General features: G+C 42.7%; 1 protein-coding gene across 1 annotated transcript in view; it reads left to right on the top strand.

Annotated features, from left to right (window-relative positions):
• Positions 1 to 21,638, top strand: part of LOC139417907 (multidrug and toxin extrusion protein 1-like) — a 69,517-nt gene extending 47,879 nt beyond the window's left edge. The window contains exons 15-17 of the mRNA XM_071166893.1: positions 16,285 to 16,379; positions 19,218 to 19,331; positions 20,364 to 21,638. Coding sequence (XP_071022994.1) covers positions 16,285 to 16,379; positions 19,218 to 19,331; positions 20,364 to 20,675 — 521 coding nt within the window. The 3' untranslated portion in view covers positions 20,676 to 21,638. The remainder of the gene's footprint in view (positions 1 to 16,284; positions 16,380 to 19,217; positions 19,332 to 20,363) is intronic.
• Positions 21,639 to 26,576: the final 4,938 nt, after the last annotated feature.

Here is a 26,576-nt window from a genome sequence, read left to right as displayed (position 1 = left end):
TCTATCTCTACCTCTACTTCAACAACTCTAACCTCTATCTCAACCTCTACTTCAACATCTCAACATCTATCTCTATCCTCTATCTATATCTCTACCACAACCTCTACCTCTACTTCAAAATGTCAACCTCTATCTCTGTCTCTACCTCTACTTCAAAATCTCTATATCTATCTCTCTCTACCTTTATCTCTACCTCTTCGTCTTCCTCAACCTCTACCTCCAATTCTACCTCAACCTCCATATGTATCTCTACCTCTAAATCTACCTCTACCACTACCTCTACTCCCTCTATCCTGACCTCAACTTCTACCTCTAAATCTACCTCTACCACTACCTCTACAACTACGTCTATCCTGACCTCAACCTCTACCTATAAATCTACCTCTACCACTATCTCTACTACGTCTATCCTGACCTCTATCTCTACCTCTAAATCTACCTCCACCACTACCTCTATCTATATCTCTATACCTCTGCCTCAAAATATCTACCTCAACATCTCTAACCTCTATCTCTATCTCTACTTCAACATCTCTACCTCTATCTCTACCTCTACATCTCAACCTCTATCTCAATCTCTATCTCTATCTCTATCTCTACCTCTACCTCTACCTCTCTACCTTTATCAACTCTACCTCTAAATCTACCACGACCACAACCTCTATCTCTAAATCTACCTCTACCGCAACCTCTATCTCGACTACGTCTATCCTGACATCTACCTCTTCCTCTACCTCTACCACAACCTCTATCTCTACTACGTCTATCTTGACCTCTACCTCTAAAACTACCACTACCTCTACCACAACCTCTATCTCTAAATCTACCTCTACCACTACCTCTATCTCTACTACGTCTATCCTGACCTCTACCTCTAAATCTACCTCTACCTCTACCACAACCTCTATCTCTAAATCTACCTCTACCACTACCACTACTATGTCTATCCTGACCTCTACCTCTAAATCTACCTCTACCTCTACCTCTATCTCTAAATCTACCTCTACCACTACCACAACCTCTATCTCTACTACGTCTATCCTGACCTCTACCTCTAAATCTACCACTACCTCTACCACAACCTCTATCTCTAAATCTACCTCTACCACTACCACAACCTCTATCTCTACTACGTCTATCCCGACCTCTACCTCTAAATCTACCACGACCACAACCTCTATCTCTAAATCTACCTCTACCGCAACCTCTATCTTGACTACGTCTATCCTGACATCTACCTCTTCCTCTACCTCTACCACAACCTCTATCTCTACTACGTCTATCCTGACCTCTACCTCTAAATCTACCACTACCTCTACCACAACCTCTATCTCTAAATCTACCTCTACCACTACCACAACCTCTATCTCTACTACGTCTATCCCGACCTCTACCTCTAAATCTACCACGACCACAACCTCTATCTCTAAATCTACCTCTACCGCAACCTCTATCTCGACTACGTCTATCCTGACATCTACCTCTTCCTCTACCACAACCTCTATCTCTACTACGTCTATCCTGACCTCTACCTCTAAATCTACCACTACCTCTACCACAACCTCTATCTCTAAATCTACCTCTACCACTACTACAACCTCTATCTCTACTACGTCTATCCCGACCTCTACCTCTAAATCTACCACGACCACAACCTCTATCTCTAAATCTACCTCTACCGCAACCTCTATCTCGACTACGTCTATCCTGACATCTACCTCTTCCTCTACCACAACCTCTATCTCTACTACGTCTATCCTGACCTCTACCTCTAAATCTACCACTACCTCTACCACAACCTCTATCTCTAAATCTACCTCTACCACTACCTCTATCTCTACTACGTCTATCCTGACGTCTACCTCTAAATCTACCTCTACCTCTACCTCTACCTCTATCTCTAAATCTACCTCTACCACTACCACAACCTCTATCTCTACTACGTCTATCCTGACCTCTACCTCTAAATCTACCACTACCTCTACCACAACCTCTATCTCTAAATCTACCTCTACCACTACCACAACCTCTATCTCTACTACGTCTATCCCGACCTCTACCTCTAAATCTACCACGACCACAACCTCTATCTCTAAATCTACCTCTACCGCAACCTCTATCTTGACTACGTCTATCCTGACATCTACCTCTTCCTCTACCTCTACCACAACCTCTATCTCTACTACGTCTATCCTGACCTCTACCTCTAAATCTACCACTACCTCTACCACAACCTCTATCTCTAAATCTACCTCTACCACTACCACAACCTCTATCTCGACTACGTCTATCCTGACATCTACCTCTTCCTCTACCACAACCTCTATCTCTACTACGTCTATCCTGACCTCTACCTCTAAATCTACCACTACCTCTACCACAACCTCTATCTCTAAATCTACCTCTACCACTACCTCTATCTCTACTACGTCTATCCTGACGTCTACCTCTAAATCTACCTCTACCTCTACCACAACCTCTTTCTCTAAATCTACCTCTACCACATCTATCCTGACCTCTACCTCTAAATCTATCTCTAGCTCTACCACAACCTCTATCTCTAAATCTACCACTACCACTACTACTACCTCTAAATCTATTACGTCTATCCTGACCTCTACCTCTAAATATACCTCTACCACAACCTCTATCTCTAAATCTACCTCTACCACGTCTATCCTGACCTCTACCTCTAAATCTACCTCTACCTCTACCACAACCTCTATCTCTAAATCTACCACTACCACTACCACTATCTCTACTACGTCTATCCTGACCTCTACCTCTAAATCTACCTCTACCTCTACCACAACCTCTCTCTAAATCTACCTCTACCACTACCACTACTATGTCTATCCTGACCTCTACCTCTAAATCTACCTCTACCTCTACCTCTATCTCTATATTTACCTCTACCACTACCACAACCTCTATCTCTACTACGTCTATCCTGACCTCTACCTCTAAATCTACCACTACCTCTATCACAACCTCTACCTATAAATCTACCTCTACCACTATCTCTACTACGTCTATCCTGACCTCTATCTCTACCTCTAAATCTACCTCCACCACTACCTCTATCTATATCTCTATACCTCTGCCTCAAAATATCTACCTCAACATCTCTAACCTCTATCTCTATCTCTACTTCAACATCTCTACCTCTATCTCTACCTCTACTTCAACATCTCAACCTCTATCTCAATCTCTATCTCAATCTCAATCTCTATCTCTATCTCTATTTCTATCTCTACCTCTACCTCTACCTATCTATCTTTATCAACTCTAACTCTAAATCTACCACGACCACAACCTCTATCTCTAAATCTACCTCTACCGCAACCTCTATCTCGACTACGTCTATCCTGACATCTACCTCTTCCTCTACCTCTACCACAACCTCTATCTCTATTACGTCTATCCTGACCTCTACCTCTAAATCTACCACTACCTTCACCACAACCTCTATCTGTAAATCTTCCTCTACCACTACCACAACCTCTATCTCTACTACGTCTATCCCGACCTCTACCTCTAAATCTACCACGACCACAACCTCTATCTCTAAATCTACCTCTACCGCAACCTCTATCTCGACTACATCTATCCTGACATCTACCTCTTCCTCTACCTCTACCACAACCTATATCTCTACTACGTCTATCCTGACCTCTACCTCTAAATCTACCACTACCTCTACCACAACCTCTATCTCTAAATCTACCTCTACCACTACCACAACCTCTATCTCTACTACGTCTATCCTGACCTCTACCTCTACCTCTAAGTCTACCACAACCTCTACCTCTAAATCTACCTCTACCACTACCACAACCTCTATCTCTACTATGTCTATCCTGACCTCTACCTCTAAATCTACCATTACATCTACCACAACCTCTATCTCTAAATCTACCTCTACCACAACCTCTATCTCTACTATGTCTATCCTGACCTCTATCTCTAAATCTACCTCTACCACTACCACAACCTCTATCTCTACTACGTCTATCCTGACCTCTACCTCTAAATCTACCACTACCTCTACCACAACCTCTATCTCTAAATCTACCTCTACCACTACTACAACCTTTATCTCTACTACGTCTATCCTGACCTCTACCTCTAAATCTACCTCTACCACTACCTCTATCTCTAAATCTACCTCTACCACTACCACAACCTCTATCTCTACTAAACCTCTCTTGACCTCTACCTCTACCACAACCTCTCTCTCTACTACGTCTGTCCTGACATCTACCTCTACCTCTACCACAACCTCTATCTCTACTACGTCTATCCTGACCTCTACCTCTACCTCTAAATCTACCTCTACCACAACCTCTATCTCTAATACTTCTATCCTGACCTCTACCTCTAAATCTACCTATACCTCTACCGCTACCTCTATCTCAAAATCTACCTCTACCTCTACCACAACCTCTATCTCTATATCGTCTATCCTGACCTCTACCTCTAAATCTACCTCTACCACTACCACAACCTCTATCTCTACCTCTAAATCTACCTCTACCACTATCTCTACTACTTCTATCCTGACCTCTATCTCTACCTCTAAATCTACATCTACCACCACATCTCTATACCTCCTACTCTACCTCTATCTCTGCCTCAAAATCTCTACCTCAACATCTCTAACCTCTATCTCTATCTCAACCTGTATTTCTAGCTCTACTTCAACATCTCAAACTCTATCTCTACCTCTACTTCAACATCTCTAACCTCTATATCTATCTCAACCTCTATCTCTACCTCTACTTCAACAACTCTAACCTCTATCTCAACCTCTACTTCAACATCTCAACCTCTATCTCAACCTCTATCTCTACCTCTACTTCAACAACTCTAACCTCTATCTCAACCTCTACTTCAACATCTCAACATCTATCTCTATCCTCTATCTATATCTCTACCACAACCTCTACCTCTACTTCAAAATGTCAACCTCTATCTCTGTCTCTACCTCTACTTCAAAATCTCTATATCTATCTCTCTCTACCTTTATCTCTACCTCTTCGTCTTCCTCAACCTCTACCTCCAATTCTACCTCAACCTCCATATGTATCTCTACCTCTAAATCTACCTCTACCACTACCTCTACTCCCTCTATCCTGACCTCAACTTCTACCTCTAAATCTACCTCTACCACTACCTCTACAACTACGTCTATCCTGACCTCAACCTCTACCTATAAATCTACCTCTACCACGATCTCTACTACGTCTATCCTGACCTCTATCTCTACCTCTAAATCTACCTCCACCACTACCTCTATCTATATCTCTATACCTCTGCCTCAAAATATCTACCTCAACATCTCTAAACTCTATCTCTATCTCTACTTCAACATCTCTACCTCTATCTCTACCTCTACATCTCAACCTCTATCTCAATCTCTATCTCTATCTCTATCTCTACCTCTACCTCTACCTCTCTACCTTTATCAACTCTACCTCTAAATCTACCACGACCACAACCTCTATCTCTAAATCTACCTCTACCGCAACCTCTATCTCGACTACGTCTATCCTGACATCTACCTCTTCCTCTACCTCTACCACAACCTCTATCTCTACTACGTCTATCCTGACCTCTACCTCTACCACAACCTCTATCTCTAAATCTACCTCTACCACTACCTCTATCTCTACTACGTCTATCCTGACCTCTACCTCTAAATCTACCTCTACCTCTACCACAACCTCTATCTCTAAATCTACCTCTACCACTACCACTACTATGTCTATCCTGACCTCTACCTCTAAATCTAACTCTACCTCTATCTCTAAATCTACCTCTACCACTACCACAACCTCTATCTCTACTACGTCTATCCTGACCTCTACCTCTAAATCTACCACTACCTCTACCACAACCTCTATCTCTAAATCTACCTCTACCACTACCACAACCTCTATCTCTACTACGTCTATCCCGACCTCTACCTCTAAATCTACCACGACCACAACCTCTATCTCTAAATCTACCTCTACCGCAACCTCTATCTTGACTACGTCTATCCTGACATCTACCTCTTCCTCTACCTCTACCACAACCTCTATCTCTACTACGTCTATCCTGACCTCTACCTCTAAATCTACCACTACCTCTACCACAACCTCTATCTCTAAATCTACCTCTACCACTACCACAACCTCTATCTCTACTACGCCTATCCCGACCTCTACCTCTAAATCTACCACGACCACAACCTCTATCTCTAAATCTACCTCTACCGCAACCTCTATCTCGACTACGTCTATCCTGACATCTACCTCTTCCTCTACCACAACCTCTATCTCTACTACGTCTATCCTGACCTCTACCTCTAAATCTACCACTACCTCTACCACAACCTCTATCTCTAAATCTACCTCTACCACTACTACAACCTCTATCTCTACTACGTCTATCCCGACCTCTACCTCTAAATCTACCACGACCACAACCTCTATCTCTAAATCTACCTCTACCGCAACCTCTATCTCGACTACGTCTATCCTGACCTCTACCTCTAAATCTACCACTACCTCTACCACAACCTCTATCTCTAAATCTACCTCTACCACTACCTCTATCTCTACTACGTCTATCCTGACGTCTACCTCTAAATCTACCTCTACCTCTACCTCTATCTCTAAATCTACCTCTACCACTACCACAACCTCTATCTCTACTACGTCTATCCTGACCTCTACCTCTAAATCTACCACTACCTCTACCACAACCTCTATCTCTAAATCTACCTCTACCACTACCACAACCTCTATCTCTACTACGTCTATCCCGACCTCTACCTCTAAATCTACCACGACCACAACCTCTATCTCTAAATCTACCTCTACCGCAACCTCTATCTTGACTACGTCTATCCTGACATCTACCTCTTCCTCTACCTCTACCACAACCTCTATCTCTACTACGTCTATCCTGACCTCTACCTCTAAATCTACCACTACCTCTACCACAACCTTTATCTCTAAATCTACCTCTACCACTACCACAACCTCTATCTCTACTACGTCTATCCCGACCTCTACCTCTAAATCTACCACGACCACAACCTCTATCTCTAAATCTACCTCTACCGCAACCTCTATCTCGACTACGTCTATCCTGACATCTACCTCTTCCTCTACCACAACCTCTATCTCTACTACGTCTATCCTGACCTCTACCTCTAAATCTACCACTACCTCTACCACAACCTCTATCTCTAAATCTACCTCTACCACTACCTCTATCTCTACTATGTCTATCCTGACGTCTACCTCTAAATCTACCTCTACCTCTACCACAACCTCTTTCTCTAAATCTACCTCTACCACATCTATCCTGACCTCTACCTCTAAATCTATCTCTAGCTCTACCACAACCTCTATCTCTAAATCTACCACTACCACTACTACTACCTCTAAATCTATTACGTCTATCCTGACCTCTACCTCTAAATATACCTCTACCACAACCTCTATCTCTAAATCTACCTCTACCACGTCTATCCTGACCTCTACCTCTAAATCTACCTCTACCTCTACCACAACCTCTATCTCTAAATCTACCACTACCACTATCTCTACTACGTCTATCCTGACCTCTACCTCTAAATCTACCTCTACCTCTACCACAACCTCTCTCTAAATCTACCTCTACCACTACCACTACTCTGTCTATCCTGACCTGTACCTCTAAATCTACCTCTACCTCTACCTCTATCTCTATATTTACCTCTACCACTACCACAACCTCTATCTCTACTACGTCTATCCTGACCTCTACCTCTAAATCTACCACTACCTCTATCACAACCTCTACCTATAAATCTACCTCTACCACTATCTCTACTACGTCTATCCTGACCTCTATCTCTACCTCTAAATCTACCTCCACCACTACCTCTATCTATATCTCTATACCTCTGCCTCAAAATATCTACCTCAACATCTCTAACCTCTATCTCTATCTCTACTTCAACATCTCTACCTCTATCTCTACCTCTACTTCAACATCTCAACCTCTATCTCAATCTCTATCTCAATCTCAATCTCTATCTCTATCTCTATTTCTATGTCTACCTCTACCTCTACCTCTCTACCTTTATCAACTCTACCTCTAAATCTACCACGACCACAACCTCTATCTCTAAATCTACCTCTACCGCAACCTCTATCTCGACTACGTCTATCCTGACATCTACCTCTTCCTCTACCTCTACCACAACCTCTATCTCTACTACGTCTATCCTGACCTCTACCTCTACCACAACCTCTATCTCTAAATCTACCTCTACCACTACCTCTATCTCTACTACGTCTATCCTGACCTCTACCTCTAAATCTACCTCTACCTCTACCACAACCTCTATCTCTAAATCTACCTCTACCACTACCACTACTATGTCTATCCTGACCTCTACCTCTAAATCTAACTCTACCTCTATCTCTAAATCTACCTCTACCACTACCACAACCTCTATCTCTACTACGTCTATCCTGACCTCTACCTCTAAATCTACCACTACCTCTACCACAACCTCTATCTCTAAATCTACCTCTACCACTACCACAACCTCTATCTCTACTACGTCTATCCCGACCTCTACCTCTAAATCTACCACGACCACAACCTCTATCTCTAAATCTACCTCTACCGCAACCTCTATCTTGACTACGTCTATCCTGACATCTACCTCTTCCTCTACCTCTACCACAACCTCTATCTCTACTACGTCTATCCTGACCTCTACCTCTAAATCTACCACTACCTCTACCACAACCTCTATCTCTAAATCTACCTCTACCACTACCACAACCTCTATCTCTACTACGCCTATCCCGACCTCTACCTCTAAATCTACCACGACCACAACCTCTATCTCTAAATCTACCTCTACCGCAACCTCTATCTCGACTACGTCTATCCTGACATCTACCTCTTCCTCTACCACAACCTCTATCTCTACTACGTCTATCCTGACCTCTACCTCTAAATCTACCACTACCTCTACCACAACCTCTATCTCTAAATCTACCTCTACCACTACTACAACCTCTATCTCTACTACGTCTATCCCGACCTCTACCTCTAAATCTACCACGACCACAACCTCTATCTCTAAATCTACCTCTACCGCAACCTCTATCTCGACTACGTCTATCCTGACCTCTACCTCTAAATCTACCACTACCTCTACCACAACCTCTATCTCTAAATCTACCTCTACCACTACCTCTATCTCTACTACGTCTATCCTGACGTCTACCTCTAAATCTACCTCTACCTCTACCTCTATCTCTAAATCTACCTCTACCACTACCACAACCTCTATCTCTACTACGTCTATCCTGACCTCTACCTCTAAATCTACCACTACCTCTACCACAACCTCTATCTCTAAATCTACCTCTACCACTACCACAACCTCTATCTCTACTACGTCTATCCCGACCTCTACCTCTAAATCTACCACGACCACAACCTCTATCTCTAAATCTACCTCTACCGCAACCTCTATCTTGACTACGTCTATCCTGACATCTACCTCTTCCTCTACCTCTACCACAACCTCTATCTCTACTACGTCTATCCTGACCTCTACCTCTAAATCTACCACTACCTCTACCACAACCTTTATCTCTAAATCTACCTCTACCACTACCACAACCTCTATCTCTACTACGTCTATCCCGACCTCTACCTCTAAATCTACCACGACCACAACCTCTATCTCTAAATCTACCTCTACCGCAACCTCTATCTCGACTACGTCTATCCTGACATCTACCTCTTCCTCTACCACAACCTCTATCTCTACTACGTCTATCCTGACCTCTACCTCTAAATCTACCACTACCTCTACCACAACCTCTATCTCTAAATCTACCTCTACCACTACCTCTATCTCTACTATGTCTATCCTGACGTCTACCTCTAAATCTACCTCTACCTCTACCACAACCTCTTTCTCTAAATCTACCTCTACCACATCTATCCTGACCTCTACCTCTAAATCTATCTCTAGCTCTACCACAACCTCTATCTCTAAATCTACCACTACCACTACTACTACCTCTAAATCTATTACGTCTATCCTGACCTCTACCTCTAAATATACCTCTACCACAACCTCTATCTCTAAATCTACCTCTACCACGTCTATCCTGACCTCTACCTCTAAATCTACCTCTACCTCTACCACAACCTCTATCTCTAAATCTACCACTACCACTATCTCTACTACGTCTATCCTGACCTCTACCTCTAAATCTACCTCTACCTCTACCACAACCTCTCTCTAAATCTACCTCTACCACTACCACTACTCTGTCTATCCTGACCTGTACCTCTAAATCTACCTCTACCTCTACCTCTATCTCTATATTTACCTCTACCACTACCACAACCTCTATCTCTACTACGTCTATCCTGACCTCTACCTCTAAATCTACCACTACCTCTATCACAACCTCTACCTATAAATCTACCTCTACCACTATCTCTACTACGTCTATCCTGACCTCTATCTCTACCTCTAAATCTACCTCCACCACTACCTCTATCTATATCTCTATACCTCTGCCTCAAAATATCTACCTCAACATCTCTAACCTCTATCTCTATCTCTACTTCAACATCTCTACCTCTATCTCTACCTCTACTTCAACATCTCAACCTCTATCTCAATCTCTATCTCAATCTCAATCTCTATCTCTATCTCTATTTCTATGTCTACCTCTACCTCTACCTATCTACCTTTATCAACTCTAACTCTAAATCTACCACGACCACAACCTCTATCTCTAAATCTACCTCTACCGCAACCTCTATCTCGACTACGTCTATCCTGACATCTACCTCTTCCTCTACCTCTACCACAACCTCTATCTCTATTACGTCTATCCTGACCTCTACCTCTAAATCTACCACTACCTTCACCACAACCTCTATCTCTAAATCTTCCTCTACCACTACCACAACCTCTATCTCTACTACGTCTATCCCGACCTCTACCTCTAAATCTACCACGACCACAACCTCTATCTCTAAATCTACCTCTACCGCAACCTCTATCTCGACTACATCTATCCTGACATCTACCTCTTCCTCTACCTCTACCACAACCTCTATCTCTATTACGTCTATCCTGACCTCTACCTCTAAATCTACCACTACCTCTACCACAACCTCTATCTCTAAATCTACCTCTACCACTACCACAACCTCTATCTCTACTACGTCTATCCTGACCTCTACCTCTACCTCTAAGTCTACCACAACCTCTACCTCTAAATCTACCTCTACCATTACCACAACCTCTATCTCTACTATGTCTATCCTGACCTCTACCTCTAAATCTACCACTACATCTACCACAACCTCTATCTCTAAATCTACCTCTACCACAACCTCTATCTCTACTATGTCTATCCTGACCTCTATCTCTAAATCTACCTCTACCACTACCACAACCTCTATCTCTACTACGTCTATCCTGACCTCTACCTCTAAATCTACCACTACCTCTACCACAACCTCTATCTCTAAATCTACCTCTACCACTACCACAACCTTTATCTCTACTACGTCTATCCTGACCTCTACCTCTAAATCTACCTCTACCACTACCTCTATCTCTAAATCTACCTCTACCACTACCACAACCTCTATCTCTACTAAACCTCTCTTGACCTCTACCTCTACCACAACCTCTCTCTCTACTACGTCTGTCCTGACATCTACCTCTACCTCTACCACAACCTCTATCTCTACTACGTCTATCCTGACCTCTACCTCTACCTCTAAATCTACCTCTACCACAACCTCTATCTCTAATACTTCTATCCTGACCTCTACCTCTAAATCTACCTATACCTCTACCGCTACCTCTACCTCAAAATCTACCTCTACCTCTACCACAACCTCTATCTCTATATCGTCTATCCTGACCTCTACCTCTAAATCTACCTCTACCACTACCACAACCTCTATCTCTACCTCTAAATCTACCTCTACCACTATCTCTACTACTTCTATCCTGACCTCTATCTCTACCTCTAAATCTACATCTACCACCACATCTCTATACCTCCTACTCTACCTCTATCTCTGCCTCAAAATCTCTACCTCAACATCTCTAACCTCTATCTCTATCTCAACCTGTATCTCTAGCTCTACTTCAACATCTCAAACTCTATCTCTACCTCTACTTCAACATCTCTAACCTCTATATCTATCTCAACCTCTATCTCTACCTCTACTTCAACAACTCTAACCTCTATCTCAACCTCTACTTCAACATCTCAACCTCTATCTCAACCTCTATCTCTACCTCTACTTCAACAACTCTAACCTCTATCTCAACCTCTACTTCAACATCTCAACATCTATCTCTATCCTCTATCTATATCTCTACCACAACCTCTACCTCTACTTCAAAATGTCAACCTCTATCTCTGTCTCTACCTCTACTTCAAAATCTCTATATCTATCTCTCTCTACCTTTATCTCTACCTCTTCGTCTTCCTCAACCTCTACCTCCAATTCTACCTCAACCTCCATATGTATCTCTACCTCTAAATCTACCTCTACCACTACCTCTACTCCCTCTATCCTGACCTCAACTTCTACCTCTAAATCTACCTCTACCACTACCTCTACAACTACGTCTATCCTGACCTCAACCTCTACCTCTAAATCTACCTCCACCACTACCTCTATCTATATCTCTATACCTCTGCCTCAAAATATCTACCTCAACATCTCTAACCTCTATCTCTATCTCTATTTCAACATCTCTACCTCTATCTCTACCTCTACTTCAACATCTCAACCTCTATCTCAATCTCTATCTCAATCTCAATCTCTATCTCTACCTCTACCTCTACCTCTCTACCTTTATCTCTACCTCTTCGTCTTCCTCAACCTCTATTTCTACCTCCAATTCTACCTCAACCTCATCCTCCATCTGTATTTCTACCTCTAACTCAACATCTCTGCCTCTTTTTCTATCTGTACCTCTATCTCTACCTGAACATTTCTACCTCTACCACTATCTCTATCTCTAATGACTTTTTCATTGGCAAGATTAACACACTTAGGGATGACATGCCAGCAACAAACACTGACACTACACATCCAAGTATATCTGACCAAATTATGAAAGACAGGAATTGTACTTTTCCATAGAGTCAGTGTGGAAGAGGTGAAAAAATGTTGTTGTCTATCAACACTGACAAGCCACCAGTCTTACAATCTAGATGGAAAATGACTGGGTATAATAAACAGATGATATTGCCACTCCTATTTGCCTCATCTTTAATTTAAGCCTACTAGAGAGCGTGTTCCCTCAGGCCTGGAGGGAAGCTAAAGGCATTCCGCTACCCAAGAATAGTAAAGCCCCCATTACTGTCTAAAATAACCACCCAATCAGTCTGTTACCAACCCTTGGTAAACTTCTGGAAAAAAAATCTATTTGATCAAATACAATGCTATTTCACACGAAACAAATCGACAACAGAATTTCAGCACGATTATAGGGAAGGACATTCAACAAGCACAGCACTTACACAAATGACTGATGATTGGCTGAGAGAAATTGATGATAAAATAATTGTGGGGGTTATGTTGTTAGACTTCAGTGCAGCTTTTGAAATGATTGATCATAGTCTGCTGCTGGAAAAATGTGTGTGTTATGGCTTTACACCCCCTGCTATAATGTGGATAAAGAGTCACTTGTCTAACAGAACACAGAGGGTGTTCTTTAATGGAAGCCGATCAAATATAATCCAGTTAGAATCAGGAGTTCCCCAGGATAGCTGTTTAGGCCTCTTGCTTTTTAACATTTTTACTAACGACTTGCCACTGATTTTGAGTAAAGCCAGAGCGTCTATGTATGCGGATGACTCAACACTATACACGTCAGCTGCTGAAATGACTGCAACACTCAACAAAGAGCTGCAGTTAGTTTCAGAGTGGGTGGCAAAGAATAAGTTAGCCCTAAATATTTATACAACTAAAAGCATTGAATTTGGAACAAAACACTCACTAAACCCTAAAACTCAACTAAATCTTGTAATAAATAATGTGCAAATTCAGCAAGTTGAGATGACTAAACTGCTTGGAGTAACACTAGATTATAAACTGTCATAATCAAAACATATTGATGCAGTAGTAGCTAAGATGGGGAGAAGTCTGTCTATAATAAAGCGCTACTCTGCCTTCTTAACAACACTATCAACAAGGCAGGTCCTACAGGCTCTAGTTTTGTCGCACCTGGACTACTGTTCAGTCGTGTGGTCAGGTGCCACAAAAAAGGACTTCGGAAAATTGCAATTGGCTGAGAACAGGGCAACACGGCTGGCCGTTGGATGTACACAGAGAACTAATATTAATAATATGCATGTCAATCTCTCCTGGCTCAAAGTGGCAGAGAGATTGACTTCATCACTACTGTTATTTATGAGAGGTATTGACATGTTGAATGCACCGAGCGGTCTGTTTGAACTACTGGCACACAGCTCGGACACATATGCATACCCCACAAGACATGCCAGCAGAGGTCTCTTCACAGTCCCCAAGTCCAGAACAGACTATGGGAGGCACACAGTACTACACAGGGCCATGTCTATATGGAACTCTATTCCACATCAAGTAACTGATGCAACCGCCATCAATTAAAGACAGTACTATACAGCCATCTTTATCGACCTGGCAAAGGCTTTCGACTCTGTCAATCACTGTATTCTTATCGGCAGACTCAACAGCCTTGGTTTCACTAATGACTGCCTCGCTTGGTTCACTAACTACTTGTCAGACAGAGTTCAGTGTGTCAAATCGGAGGGCCTGTTGTCCGGACCTCTGGCAGTCTCTATGGGGGTACCACAGGGTTCAATTCTCGAGCCGACTCGTTTCTCTGTATATATCAACGATGTTACGGGTGATTCCCTGATCCACCTCTACGCAGACGACACCATTCTGTATACATCTGGCCCTTCTTTGGACACTGTGTTAACTAACCTCCAAACGATATTCAATGCCGTACAACACTCCTTCCATGGCCTCCAACTGCTCTTAAACACTAGTAAAACCAAATACATGCTTTTCAACCGTTCGCTGCCCGCATCCGCCCGCCCGACTAGCATCACTACTCTGGACGGTTCAGAAATAGAATATGTGGACAACGACGAACACCTAGGTGTCTGGCTAGACTGTAAATTAGCAATGTAGATATGTGGTAGTGGTGGAGTGTGGCCTGAGGGAACACAGTGTGTTGTGAAATCTGTAAATGTATTGTAATGTTTTAAAATTGTATAATCAGCTTTAATTTTGCTGGACCCCAGGAAGAGTAGCTGCTACCTTGGTAGGTACTAATGGGGATCCATAATAAACCCCAGGAAGAGTAGCTGCTGCTTTGGCAGGAACTAATGGGGATCCATAATTAACCCCAGGAAGAGTAGCTGCTGCCTTGGCAGGAACTAATGGGGATCCATAATTAACCCCAGCGAGAGTAGCTGCTGCCTTGGCAGGAACTAATGGGGATCCATAATAAACCCAAGGAAGAGTAGCTGCTGCTTTGGCAGGAACTAACGGGGATCCATAATAAATACATATACGTCCATCTCCATCACTACCTCCACCTTAATCTCTAGCTCTACATCTAACTCTACCTCCATCTCTACCTCCACCTTAATATCTAGCTCTACATCTACCTCCATCTCTATCACTACCTCCACCTTAATCTCTAGCTCTACATATATCTCCATCTCTATCACTACCTCCACCTTAATCTCTAGCTCTACATCTACCTCTACCTCCATCTCTATCACTACCTCCACCTTAATCTCTAGCTCTACATCTACCTCCATCTCTATCACTACCTCCACCTTAATCTCTAGCTCTACATCTACCTCTACCACCATCTCTATCACTACCTCCAACTGAATCTCTAGCTCTACCTCCATCTCTCTATCTCTATTACTACCTCAGTCTTTATTTGACACTGATCTAGTGTGTGACAACTGATTGTGATTGCGTGAGGTGTGTGTGTGCTCTACATCTACCTCTATCTCTATCACTACCTCCACCTTAATCTCTAGCTCTACCTCTACCTCCATCTCTATCACTACCTCCAACTTAATCTCTAGCTCTACCTCTACCTCTCTATCTCTCTATCTCTATTACTACCTCAGTCTTTATTTGACACTGATCTAGTGTGTGACAACTCTGTGATTGTGTGACGTGTGTGTGTGCTCCACCTGTCAGGTTTGTGGGTAGGTCTCTTCATCTGTGTCATCCTCCAGACTGGGTTCTTCATCGTCATCATCTTCAAACTCAACTGGCAGCTTGTTGCCAAGGAGGTAGGGTACCCTGGCCTCCCGATTTGTCTGTCTGTCTGTCTGTCTGTCTGTCTGTCTGTCTGTCTGTTCTTCTCTTGTTGTTGGTATTGTCTGTCTGTCTGTGTCTGTTCTTCTCTTGTTGTTGGTATTGTCTGTCTGTCTGTCTGTCTGTCTGTCTGTCTGTCTGCCTGCCTGCCTGTCTGTTCTTCTCTTGTTGTTGGTATTGTCTGTCTGTCTGTGTCTGTTCTTCTCTTGTTGTTGGTATTGTCTGTCTGTCTGTCTGTCTGTCTGTCTGTTCTTCTCTTGTTGTTGGTATTGTCTGTCTGTCTGTCTGTCTGTCTGTCTGTCTGTCTGTCTGTCTGTCTGTGTCTGTTCTTCTCTTGTTGTTGGTATTGTCTGTCTGTCTGTTCTTCTCTTGTTGTTGGTATTGTCTGTCTGTCTGTCTGTCTGTCTGTCTGTCTGTCTGTCTGTCCGTTATTCTCTTGTTGTTGGTATTGTCTGTCTGTCTGTCTGTTCTTCTCTTGTTGTTGGTATTGTCTGTCTGTCTGTCTGTCTGTCTGTCTGTCTGTCTGTCTGTCTGTCTGTCTGTCTGTCTGTCTGTCTGTCTGTCTGTCTGTCTGTCCGTTATTCTCTTGTTGTTGGTATTGTCTGTCTGTCTGTGTCTGTTCTTCTCTTGTTGTTGATATTGTCTGTCTGTCTGTCTGTTCTTCTCTTGTTGTTGGTATTGTCTGTCTGTCTGTCTGTCTGTCTGTCTGTCTGTCTGTCTGTTCTTCTCTTGTTGTTGGTATTGTCTGTCTGTCTGTCTGTCTGTCTGTCTGTCTGTCCGTTATTCTCTTGTTGTTGGTATTGTCTGTCTGTTCTTCTCTTGTTGTTGGTATTGTCTGTCTGTCTGTCTGTTCTTCTCTTGTTGTTGGTATTGTCTGTCTGTCTGTCTGTCTGTCTGTCTGTCTGTCTGTCTGTCTGTCTGTCTGTCCGTTATTCTCTTGTTGTTGGTATTGTCTGTCTGTCTGTGTCTGTTCTTCTCTTGTTGTTGGTATTGTCTGTCTGTCTGTCTGTTCTTCTCTTGTTGTTGGTATTGTCTGTCTGTCTGTTCTTCTCTTGTTGTTGATATTGTCTGTCTGTCTGTCTGTTCTTCTCTTGTTGTTGGTATTGTCTGTCTGTCTGTCTGTGTCTGTTCTTCTCTTGTTGTTGGTATTGTCTGTCTGTCTGTGTGTCTGTCTGTCTGTCTGCCTGCCTGCCTGTCTGTTCTTCTCTTGTTGTTGGTATTGTCTGTCTGTTCTTCTCTTGTTGTTGGTATTGTCTGTCTGTCTGTCTGTCTGTCTGTCTGTCTGTCTGTCTGTCTGTCTGTCTGTGTCTGTTCTTCTCTTGTTGTTGGTATTGTCTGTCTGTCTGTCTGTCTGTCTGTTCTTCTCTTGTTGTTGGTATTGTCTGTCTGTCTGTGTCTGTTCTTCTCTTGTTGTTGGTATTGTCTGTCTGTCTGTCTGTCTGTCTGTCTGTCTGTCTGTCTGTCTGTCTGTTCTTCTCTTGTTGTTGGTATTGTCTGTCTGTCTGTCTGTCTGTCTGTCTGTCTGTCTGTCCGTTATTCTCTTGTTGTTGGTATTGTCTGTCTGTTCTTCTCTTGTTGTTGGTATTGTCTGTCTGTCTGTCTGTCTGTCTGTCTGTCTGTCTGTCTGTCTGTTCTTCTCTTGTTGTTGGTATTGTCTGTCTGTCTGTTCTTCTCTTGTTGTTGATATTGTCTGTCTGTCTGTCTGTTCTTCTCTTGTTGTTGGTATTGTCTGTCTGTCTGTCCGTCCGTCCGTCTGTGGCAAATAAAATTCAAAACTGGATGGTGTTCAGAGATAAATGGGAGGGATTGAGTGGAGCTGAAAGATGGGACTGGATGGTGTTCATAGATAGATGGGAGGGATTGAGGGGAGCTGAAAGATGGGACTGGATGGTGTTCAGAGATAGATAGATGGGAGGGATTGAGGGGAGCTGAGGGATGGGACGGGATGGTGTTCAGAGGTAAATGGGAGGGATTGAGGGGAGCTGAAAGATGGGACGGGATGATGTTCAGAGATAAATGGGCTGGATTTAGGGGAGCTGAGGGATGGGACTGGATGGTGTTCAGAGATAGATTGAGGGGAGCTGAGGGAATGGACGGGATGGTGTTCAGAGATAGATGGGAGGGATTTAGGGGGGCTGAAGGATGGGACGGGATGGTATTCAGAGATAGATGGGAGGGATTTAGGGGAGCTGAAGGATGGGACTGGATGGTGTTCAGAGATAAATGGGAGGGATTTAGGGGGGCTGAAGGATGGGACTGGATGGTGTTCAGAGATAGATGGGAGGGATTGAGGGGAGCTGAGGGATGGGATGGGATGGTGTTCAGAGATAGATGGGAGGGATTTAGGGGAGCTGAAGGATGGGACTGGATGGTGTTCAGAGATAAATGGGAGGGATTTAGGGGGGCTGAAGGATGGGACTGGATGGTGTTCAGAGATAGATGGGAGGGATTTAGGGGAGCTGAAGGATGGGACGGGATGGTGTTCAGAGATAGATGGGAGGGATTTAGGGGGGCTGAAGGATGAGATTAAGAACAAATTTAAGATAACTATTGTAAAATACATTGTGTCTGTAAAATGTAGATAGTATGTATAAACTGGAAGTAGAAGCATAAATTCACTAGTTTACTACAATTAGGGGAGGGGTTGTAGGGTTAGGGGAAAATGATAAATATGGAAACTATACAATGTTTTATATATATGGGGCATTGGAAATGATGCAGCCAATTAAATTGATGGAAAATACAATCTATCTGCAATAATAAAGCTGATCTACCCCCCAAGTCTACTGGCTAACAACCAACTGATTCCTCAGGCCCAGGTGCGTGCTGGGAAGAGTGGGCTGGTAATGTGTGCTCCAGCAAAGCCTCCTATTGGACAGCCGCTGATTAAAACTCTGCTTCCAGAAGGTTCTCGAAGCAATGAAATGGTGAGGGAATATATCTGTGTGTCCAGCATCCATGTATATGTGCTCTGTAGTCTGTGTTAAATACCATGTGTCCTGCACCTCATCTTAATACCATGTGTCCTGTACCTCATCTTAATACCATGTGTCCTGTACCTCATCTTAATACCATGTGTCCTGTACCTCATCTTAATACCATGTGTCCTTTACCTCATCTTAATACCATGTGTCCTGTACCTCATCTTAATACCATGTGTCCTGCACCTCATCTTAATACCATGTGTACTGTACCTCATCTTAATACCATGTGTACTGTACCTCATCTTAATACCATGTGTACTGTACCTCATCTTAATACCATGTGTACTGTACCTCATCTTAATACCATGTGTCCTGTACCTCATCTTAATGCCATGTGTCCTGTACCTCATCTTAATACCATGTGTCCTGTACCTCATCTTAATACCATGTGTCCTTTACCTCATCTTAATACCATGTGTACTGTACCTCATCTTAATGCCATGTGTCCTGTACCTCATCTTAATACCATGTGTCCTGCACCTCATCTTAATACCATGTGTCCTGTACCTCATCTTAATACCATGTGTCCTGTACCTCATCTTAATACCATGTGTCATGTACCTCATCTTAATACCATGTGTCATGTACCTCATCTTAATGCTGTGTGTTTAGTAAGTCCTGTACCTCATCTTAATACCATGTGTCCTGTACCTCATCTTAATACCATGTGTCATGTACCTCATCTTAATACCATGTGTCCTGTACCTCATCTTAATACCATGTGTCCTGTACCTCATCTTAATACCATGTGTCATGTACCTCATCTTAATACCATGTGTCATGTACCTCATCTTAATGCTGTGTGTTTAGTAAGTCCTGTACCTCATCTTAATACCATGTGTCCTGTACCTCATCTTAATACCATGTGTCATGTACCTCATCTTAATACCATGTGTCCTGTACCTCATCTTAATGCTGTGTGTTTAGTGAGTCCTGCACCTCATCTTAATGCTGTGTGTTTGTGTGCATCTCCAGTCCCAGCCAGAGAGCGATGAATCCAAACCACCTGGTTACACGCCAGTCAGCACCCAGGGAGGAGGAGGAAGTGGGGAAGAACAGCAGGAGGGCCCAGGTGTCCAGTCCAAAGGTCTGCTGTCTGCCTCCCAGCTGGTCCTGAGGAGAGGTTTCACTCTGCTGACTGCGTTATTCCTCCTGGCCACAGGGGTCGCTGTTCACCTGGCCTGTCCCCCTCCTGCACCCTCCATCCACAGCCTCTCCAACCTCACCCTGGACTGGACCAACTCTTCTACCCCCACACCCCTCCTGGAGCTCACCTCACCCCTCTGAGACAGGAGAGAGGGGGGAAGGAGGGGGGAGAGGAGAGGGGTAGAGGGACTGGGTTGAGTCTCTGCAGGGACCAATGGTGTCTGTATGAACTGAACAGCACAGTGCTGGGGTCCTGAGACTCTCCTGATCAGAGGAACAGCTGCCACCATCTCCCCCCCCCCCCCCCCCCATGGCTGCCTGCACTGCTGTCCTCTCTTCTTCTATACTACTGTTCCTTCTAAAGATATATTTTTAGTCTCCCGACATGTTTCCATTATATTTGTCTTTCATTGTGATGTCTACTCAGTCTAATGTAGAACAGTTTTAATCTGGAAGCATGGAATCAGTGTAAATGTCTGATTTCCAATATATGAGATTATTTACTATTGTATGTTGATGTGTGTGTACTTGTTTCCACAGTGTAAAGTCACTGCACTTGGCCTATTACCAGTTGAAACAGTGCTTTCAAATTGTCAAATAAGAGACTAACCGTGAGTTCTCAATGAAATGTCCAGCCAAATGACCGGCGGTCAGATCAATAAAAAATACTCTATATGGGTGAGATGTCAGGTACATTGTCTGCCTAAGTATTCACTGTAAACATGCTCGGGACATTAGCATTGCATTTACAATAAACCTATTCTAGCGGCATTAGCATCGTATATAAACCCATGCAAGGGGCATTAGCATCATATAGCATTAGCATCATATACAGTACAAACCCATGCTAGGGATGTTAGCATCGTATATAAACCCATGCAAGGGGCATTAGCATCATATAGCATTAGCATCATATGCAGTATAAACCCATGCTAGGGACATTGGAATGCCAAGAGTGTGCAAAATTTAAAATTTATTTTGAATTATTTAACACTTTTTTTAGTTGAAACATGATTCCATATGTGTTATTTCATAGTTTTGATGTCTCCACTTTATTCTACTTAATGTCGAAAATAGTAAAATAAAGAAAAAACATTGAAGGAGTAGGTGTGTTCAAATTCTTGACTGGTTCTGTATATATACACTACAGTTCAAAATTGTGCGGTCACTTAGATATTTATTTGAACTTCCAGAACCAAAATAAAATAAATGGGGAAATCAAAAGATGGAATGGCTTTGTGGACTCCTCTTCAGAATTTACAGTGGCTTGCAAAAGTATTCACCCCTTGTAATTTTTCCTATTTTGTTGCCTTACAACCTGGAATTAAAATATAATTTGTGGGGGTTTGTATCATTTGATTTACACAACATGCCTCTTTGAAACAAACAAGAAATAATACAAAAAAACAGAACTAGAGCGTGTATAACTATTCACCCCCCCAAAGTCAATACTTTGTAGAGCCACCTTTTGCAGCAATTACAGCTGCAAGTCTCTTGGGGTGTGTGTCTATAAGCTTGGCACTTCTAGCCACTGAGATTTATGCCCATTCTTCAAGGCAAAACTGCTCCAGCTCCTTCAAGTAGGATGGGTTCCGCTGGTGTACAGCAATTGTCATTCCAGAGTTGTTGACATCTGTGGAGCTGTCATTCCAGAGTTGTTGACATCTGTGGAGCTGTCATTCCAGAGTTGTTGACATCTGTGCAGCTGTCATTCCAGAGTTGTTGACATCTGTGGAGCTGTCATTCCAGAGTTGTTGACATCTGTGGAGCTGTCATTTCAGAGTTGTTGACATTCCAGACTTGTTGACATCTGTGGAGCTGTAATTCCAGAGTTGTTGACATCTGTGGAGCTGTCATTCCAGAGTTGTTGACATCTGTGGAGCTGTCATTCCAGAGTTGTTGACATCTGTGCAGCTGTCATTCCAGAGTTGTTGACATCTGTGGAGCTGTCATTCCAGAGTTGTTGACATCTGTGCAGCTGTCATTCCAGAGTTGTTGACATCTGTGGAGCTGTCATTCCAGACTTGTTGACATCTGTGGAGCTGTCATTCCAGAGTTGTTGACATCTGTGCAGCTGTCATTCCAGAGTTGTTGACATCTGTGGAGCTTTCATTCCAGAGTTGTTGACATCTGTGGAGCTGTCATTCCAGAGTTGTTGACATTCCAGAGTTGTTGACATCTGTGGAGCTGTAATTCCAGAGTTGTTGACATCTGTGGAGCTGTCATTCCAGAGTTGTTGACATCTATGGAGCTGTCATTCCAGAGTTGTTGACATCTGTGGAGCTGTCATTCCAGAGTTGTTGACATCTGTGGAGCTGTCATTCCAGAGTTGTTGACATCTGTGGAGCTGTCATTCCAGAGTTGTTGACATCTGTGGAGCTGTCATTCCAGAGTTGTTGACATCTGTGGAGCTGTCATTCCAGAGTTGTTGTCATTCCAGAGTTGTTGACATCTGTGGAGCTGTCATTCCAGAGTTGTTGACATTCCAGAGTTGTTGACATCTGTGGAGCTGTCATTCCAGAGCTGTTGTCATTCCAGACTTGTTGACATCTGTGCAGCTGTCATTCCAGACTTGTTGACATCTGTGGAGCTGTCATTCCAGAGTTGTTGACATTCCAGACTTGTTGACATCTGTGGAGCTGTCATTCCAGAGTTGTTGTCATTCCAGACTTGTTGACATCTGTGGAGCTGTCATTCCAGAGTTGTTGTCATTCCAGACTTGTTGACATCTGTGGAGCTGTCATTCCAGAGTTGTTGACATCTGTGGAGCTGTCATTCCAGAGTTGTTGTCATTCCAGAGTTGTTGACATCTGTGGAGCTGTCATTCCAGAGTTGTTGACATTCCAGAGTTGTTGACATCTGTGGAGCTGTCATTCCAGAGTTGTTGACATTCCAGACTTGTTGACATCTGTGGAGCTGACATTCCAGAGTTGTTGACATCTGTGGAGCTGTCATTCCAGAGTTGTTGACATCTGTGGAGCTGTCATTCCAGAGTTGTTGACATTCCAGACTTGTTGACATCTGTGGAGCTGTCATTCCAGAGTTGTTGTCATTCCAGAGTTGTTGACATCTGTGGAGCTGTCATTCCAGAGTTGTTGACATTCCAGACTTGTTGACATCTGTGGAGCTGACATTCACGGATCAAAAGCCAAACTTCAAGAAAATGTGGACATCGTTCATCATCTGGGAAGACTCAAGACAAGACACCGAGGACAACTACACTGGATCTTCTCTGTAGGCGAGCATAGAACTGTGAGTTCCTTATCAAGCAAAAATTGAGGTTCATGGAGGATCTGACCTGAACGGACAAAGTGACACGAGAGAAACTGGGGCGGATGGTGGCTGCAGCACGAAAGTCAGGGAAAACCGATTTTTTTGTCGGTGCAAGAGCGATCATCGTTGGGAAAGAAATGAGACCAAATCAGAACATTTGAGAGAGATCCAGAGTCCGACTCAGACAGAACTGGTAGACCTTAACACTGCCTAATTGCCAGGTGAAAAGCAGCCTTGAATGAGAAAAGGCTGATCTGAAAACTGGAAAACTAAACTCTACATTTGGGTGAATAACTGCTTATACAATGTCTCCCTCTTGTGGGAGTAAGAATAATTTGGTTACTTTATGACCAGTATTTCTTAGTGTTTTGTTGGAGGGGTTAATAATGGGATGAAATCCTTTAGAGTTACATGTCCTTAGGAAAAGCTGATATTAGCATAATAATATTGTTGGTTGAAGTTTATGTCTTCATCTCTTTGTTCAATGAATGTCAGGGGTATTCGTAACTTAGTCAAACGTAAGGCTATTTTCCTGTATTGCATGCGGTTTAACGCAAACTTTAACTTTCTACAAGAGACTCTTGTAGCAGTTTTAAGAGATGCATTTAAAGGGAATTAAAGGGAAGGTCATCAGTAGTAAGAATCACCACTCTGCAGGTGTAGCAGTTTTAAGAGGTGCATTTAAAGGGGATTAAAGGGAAGGTCATCGGTAGTAAGACTCCCCACTCTGCAGGTGTAGCAGTTTTAAGAGGTGCATTTAATGGGAAGGTCATCAGTGGTAAGACTCCCCACTCTGCAGGTGTAGCAATTTTAAGAGGTGCATTTAAAGGGAAGGTCATCAGTAGTAAGAATCACCACTCTGCAGGTGTAGCAGTTTTAAGAGGTGCATTTAAAGGGGATTAAAGGGAAGGTCATCGGTAGTAAGACTCCCCACTCTGCAGGTGTAGCAGTTTTAAGAGGTGCATTTAATGGGAAGGTCATCAGTGGTAAGACTCCCCACTCTGCAGGTGTAGCAATTTTAAGAGGTGCATTTAAAGGGAAGGTCATCAGTAGTAAGAATCACCACTCTGCAGGTGTAGCAGTTTTAAGAGGTGCATTTAAAGGGAAGGTCATCAGTAGTAAGACTCCCCACTCTGCAGGTGTAGCAGTTTTAAGAGGTGCATTTAAAGGGAAGGTCATTGTTACGGAGTCTAGTTGATAGGTAATCGACTAGCCGGTTCGTCCCCCGGGACTCCAGTTGTAGGGATTTGTACAATGCACAAACAAGGCTATTGAACCTGACATTGGTGTCTGTCTTTATTCCTTTATCTAACATATCATACTGAAACAGTCATCAGTAGTAAGACTCACCACTCTGGACGTTGGTTAATTTGTGTGAATTTGAACAGTGAAATGTTTTTAATAGGGAATATTTATGCATACAACAACAAACAAAACAGGGTATTATTTCAATAATTTGAAGAAGAGATTAATAGAGTTATAGGTGTATTTCAGGATATCAAAATCATTTTAGAGATGGACATTTTCATTCTGTATCGAATGTGATGATTGACAGATATCCCCCTCCTAACAGATCCAGCATAGTTAATCGTGAGTTTAATAACCTCCGGCTTGGTCTTGGATTAGTTAGTTAATCCTGAGTTTAATAACCGCCGGCTTGGTCTTGAATTAGTTAATTAATCCTGAGTTTAATAACCGCCGGCTTGGTCTTGGATTAGTTAGTTAATCCTGAGTTTAATAACCGCCGGCTTGGTCTTGGATTAGTTAGTTAATCCTGAGTCCTGAGTTTAATAACCGCCGGTTTGGTCTTGGATTAGTTAGTTAATCCTGAGTTTAATAACCTCCGGCTTGGTCTTGGATTAGTTAGTTAATCCTGAGTTTAATAACCGCCGTCTTGGTCTTGGATTAGTTAGTTAATCCTGAGTTTAATAACCGCCGGCTTGGTCTTGGATTAGTTAGTTAATCCTGAGTTTAATAACCGCCGGCTTGGTCTTGGATTAGTTAGTTAATCCTGAGTCCTGAGTTTAATAACCGCCGGTTTGGTCTTGGATTAGTTAGTTAATCCTGAGTTTAATAACCTCCGGCTTGGTCTTGGATTAGTTAGTTAATCCTGAGTCCTGAGTTTAATAACCGCCGGTTTAGTCGATATTTGGAGATGTAAATATCCTGATAAAAAGGACTTCACTTGGAGTAACAAGAACATGTCCAGACTGTCAAGAATTGACTTCTGGTTTATTTCTAATTCATTAGATAATTCTGTAGTCAAGGTATCCAATGAACCATAAATTCTTACTGATCATAAAGTCATATTCTTATCTTTAAATATTAATGGCTCTGAAGTTAATAAACTGAATTGGAAACTCAATAGTAGACTGTGGGAAGATGATAATTTCAAGATGGATGCCAAAGATATTATACCAATCAATTGGAGGAAAGCCCAACTATTTAAGTCTTATGGGATATATTGGGAATTTTATGAAATATAAAATAAGACAAACAGCCATGAAGAGAGGTAATGAAATATGAAGTAAGACAAACAGCCGTGAAGAGAAGTAATGAAATATGAAATCAGACAAACAGCCATGAAGAGAGGTAAAGAAATGGCTGAACTTAAAAGATTGAGGGAAGATACACTTGTTAAGGAAATCCTTTCTCTAATCTCTATGGAGGACCTTGATGAAGAAGGAAAGGCTCAGTTATTCTCTTTACAACTAGAAATGGACCCAATGTATGAAGAGAGAGCAAAGGGGGCATTTGTAAAATCAAGGA

This window comes from Oncorhynchus clarkii, chromosome 10, assembly GCF_045791955.1.
Source record: "Oncorhynchus clarkii lewisi isolate Uvic-CL-2024 chromosome 10, UVic_Ocla_1.0, whole genome shotgun sequence".
Taxonomy (NCBI): domain Eukaryota; kingdom Metazoa; phylum Chordata; class Actinopteri; order Salmoniformes; family Salmonidae; genus Oncorhynchus; species Oncorhynchus clarkii.
The sequence above is the reverse complement of the archived record's forward strand: the minus strand, read 5'-3'. Positions and strand labels throughout refer to the sequence as shown.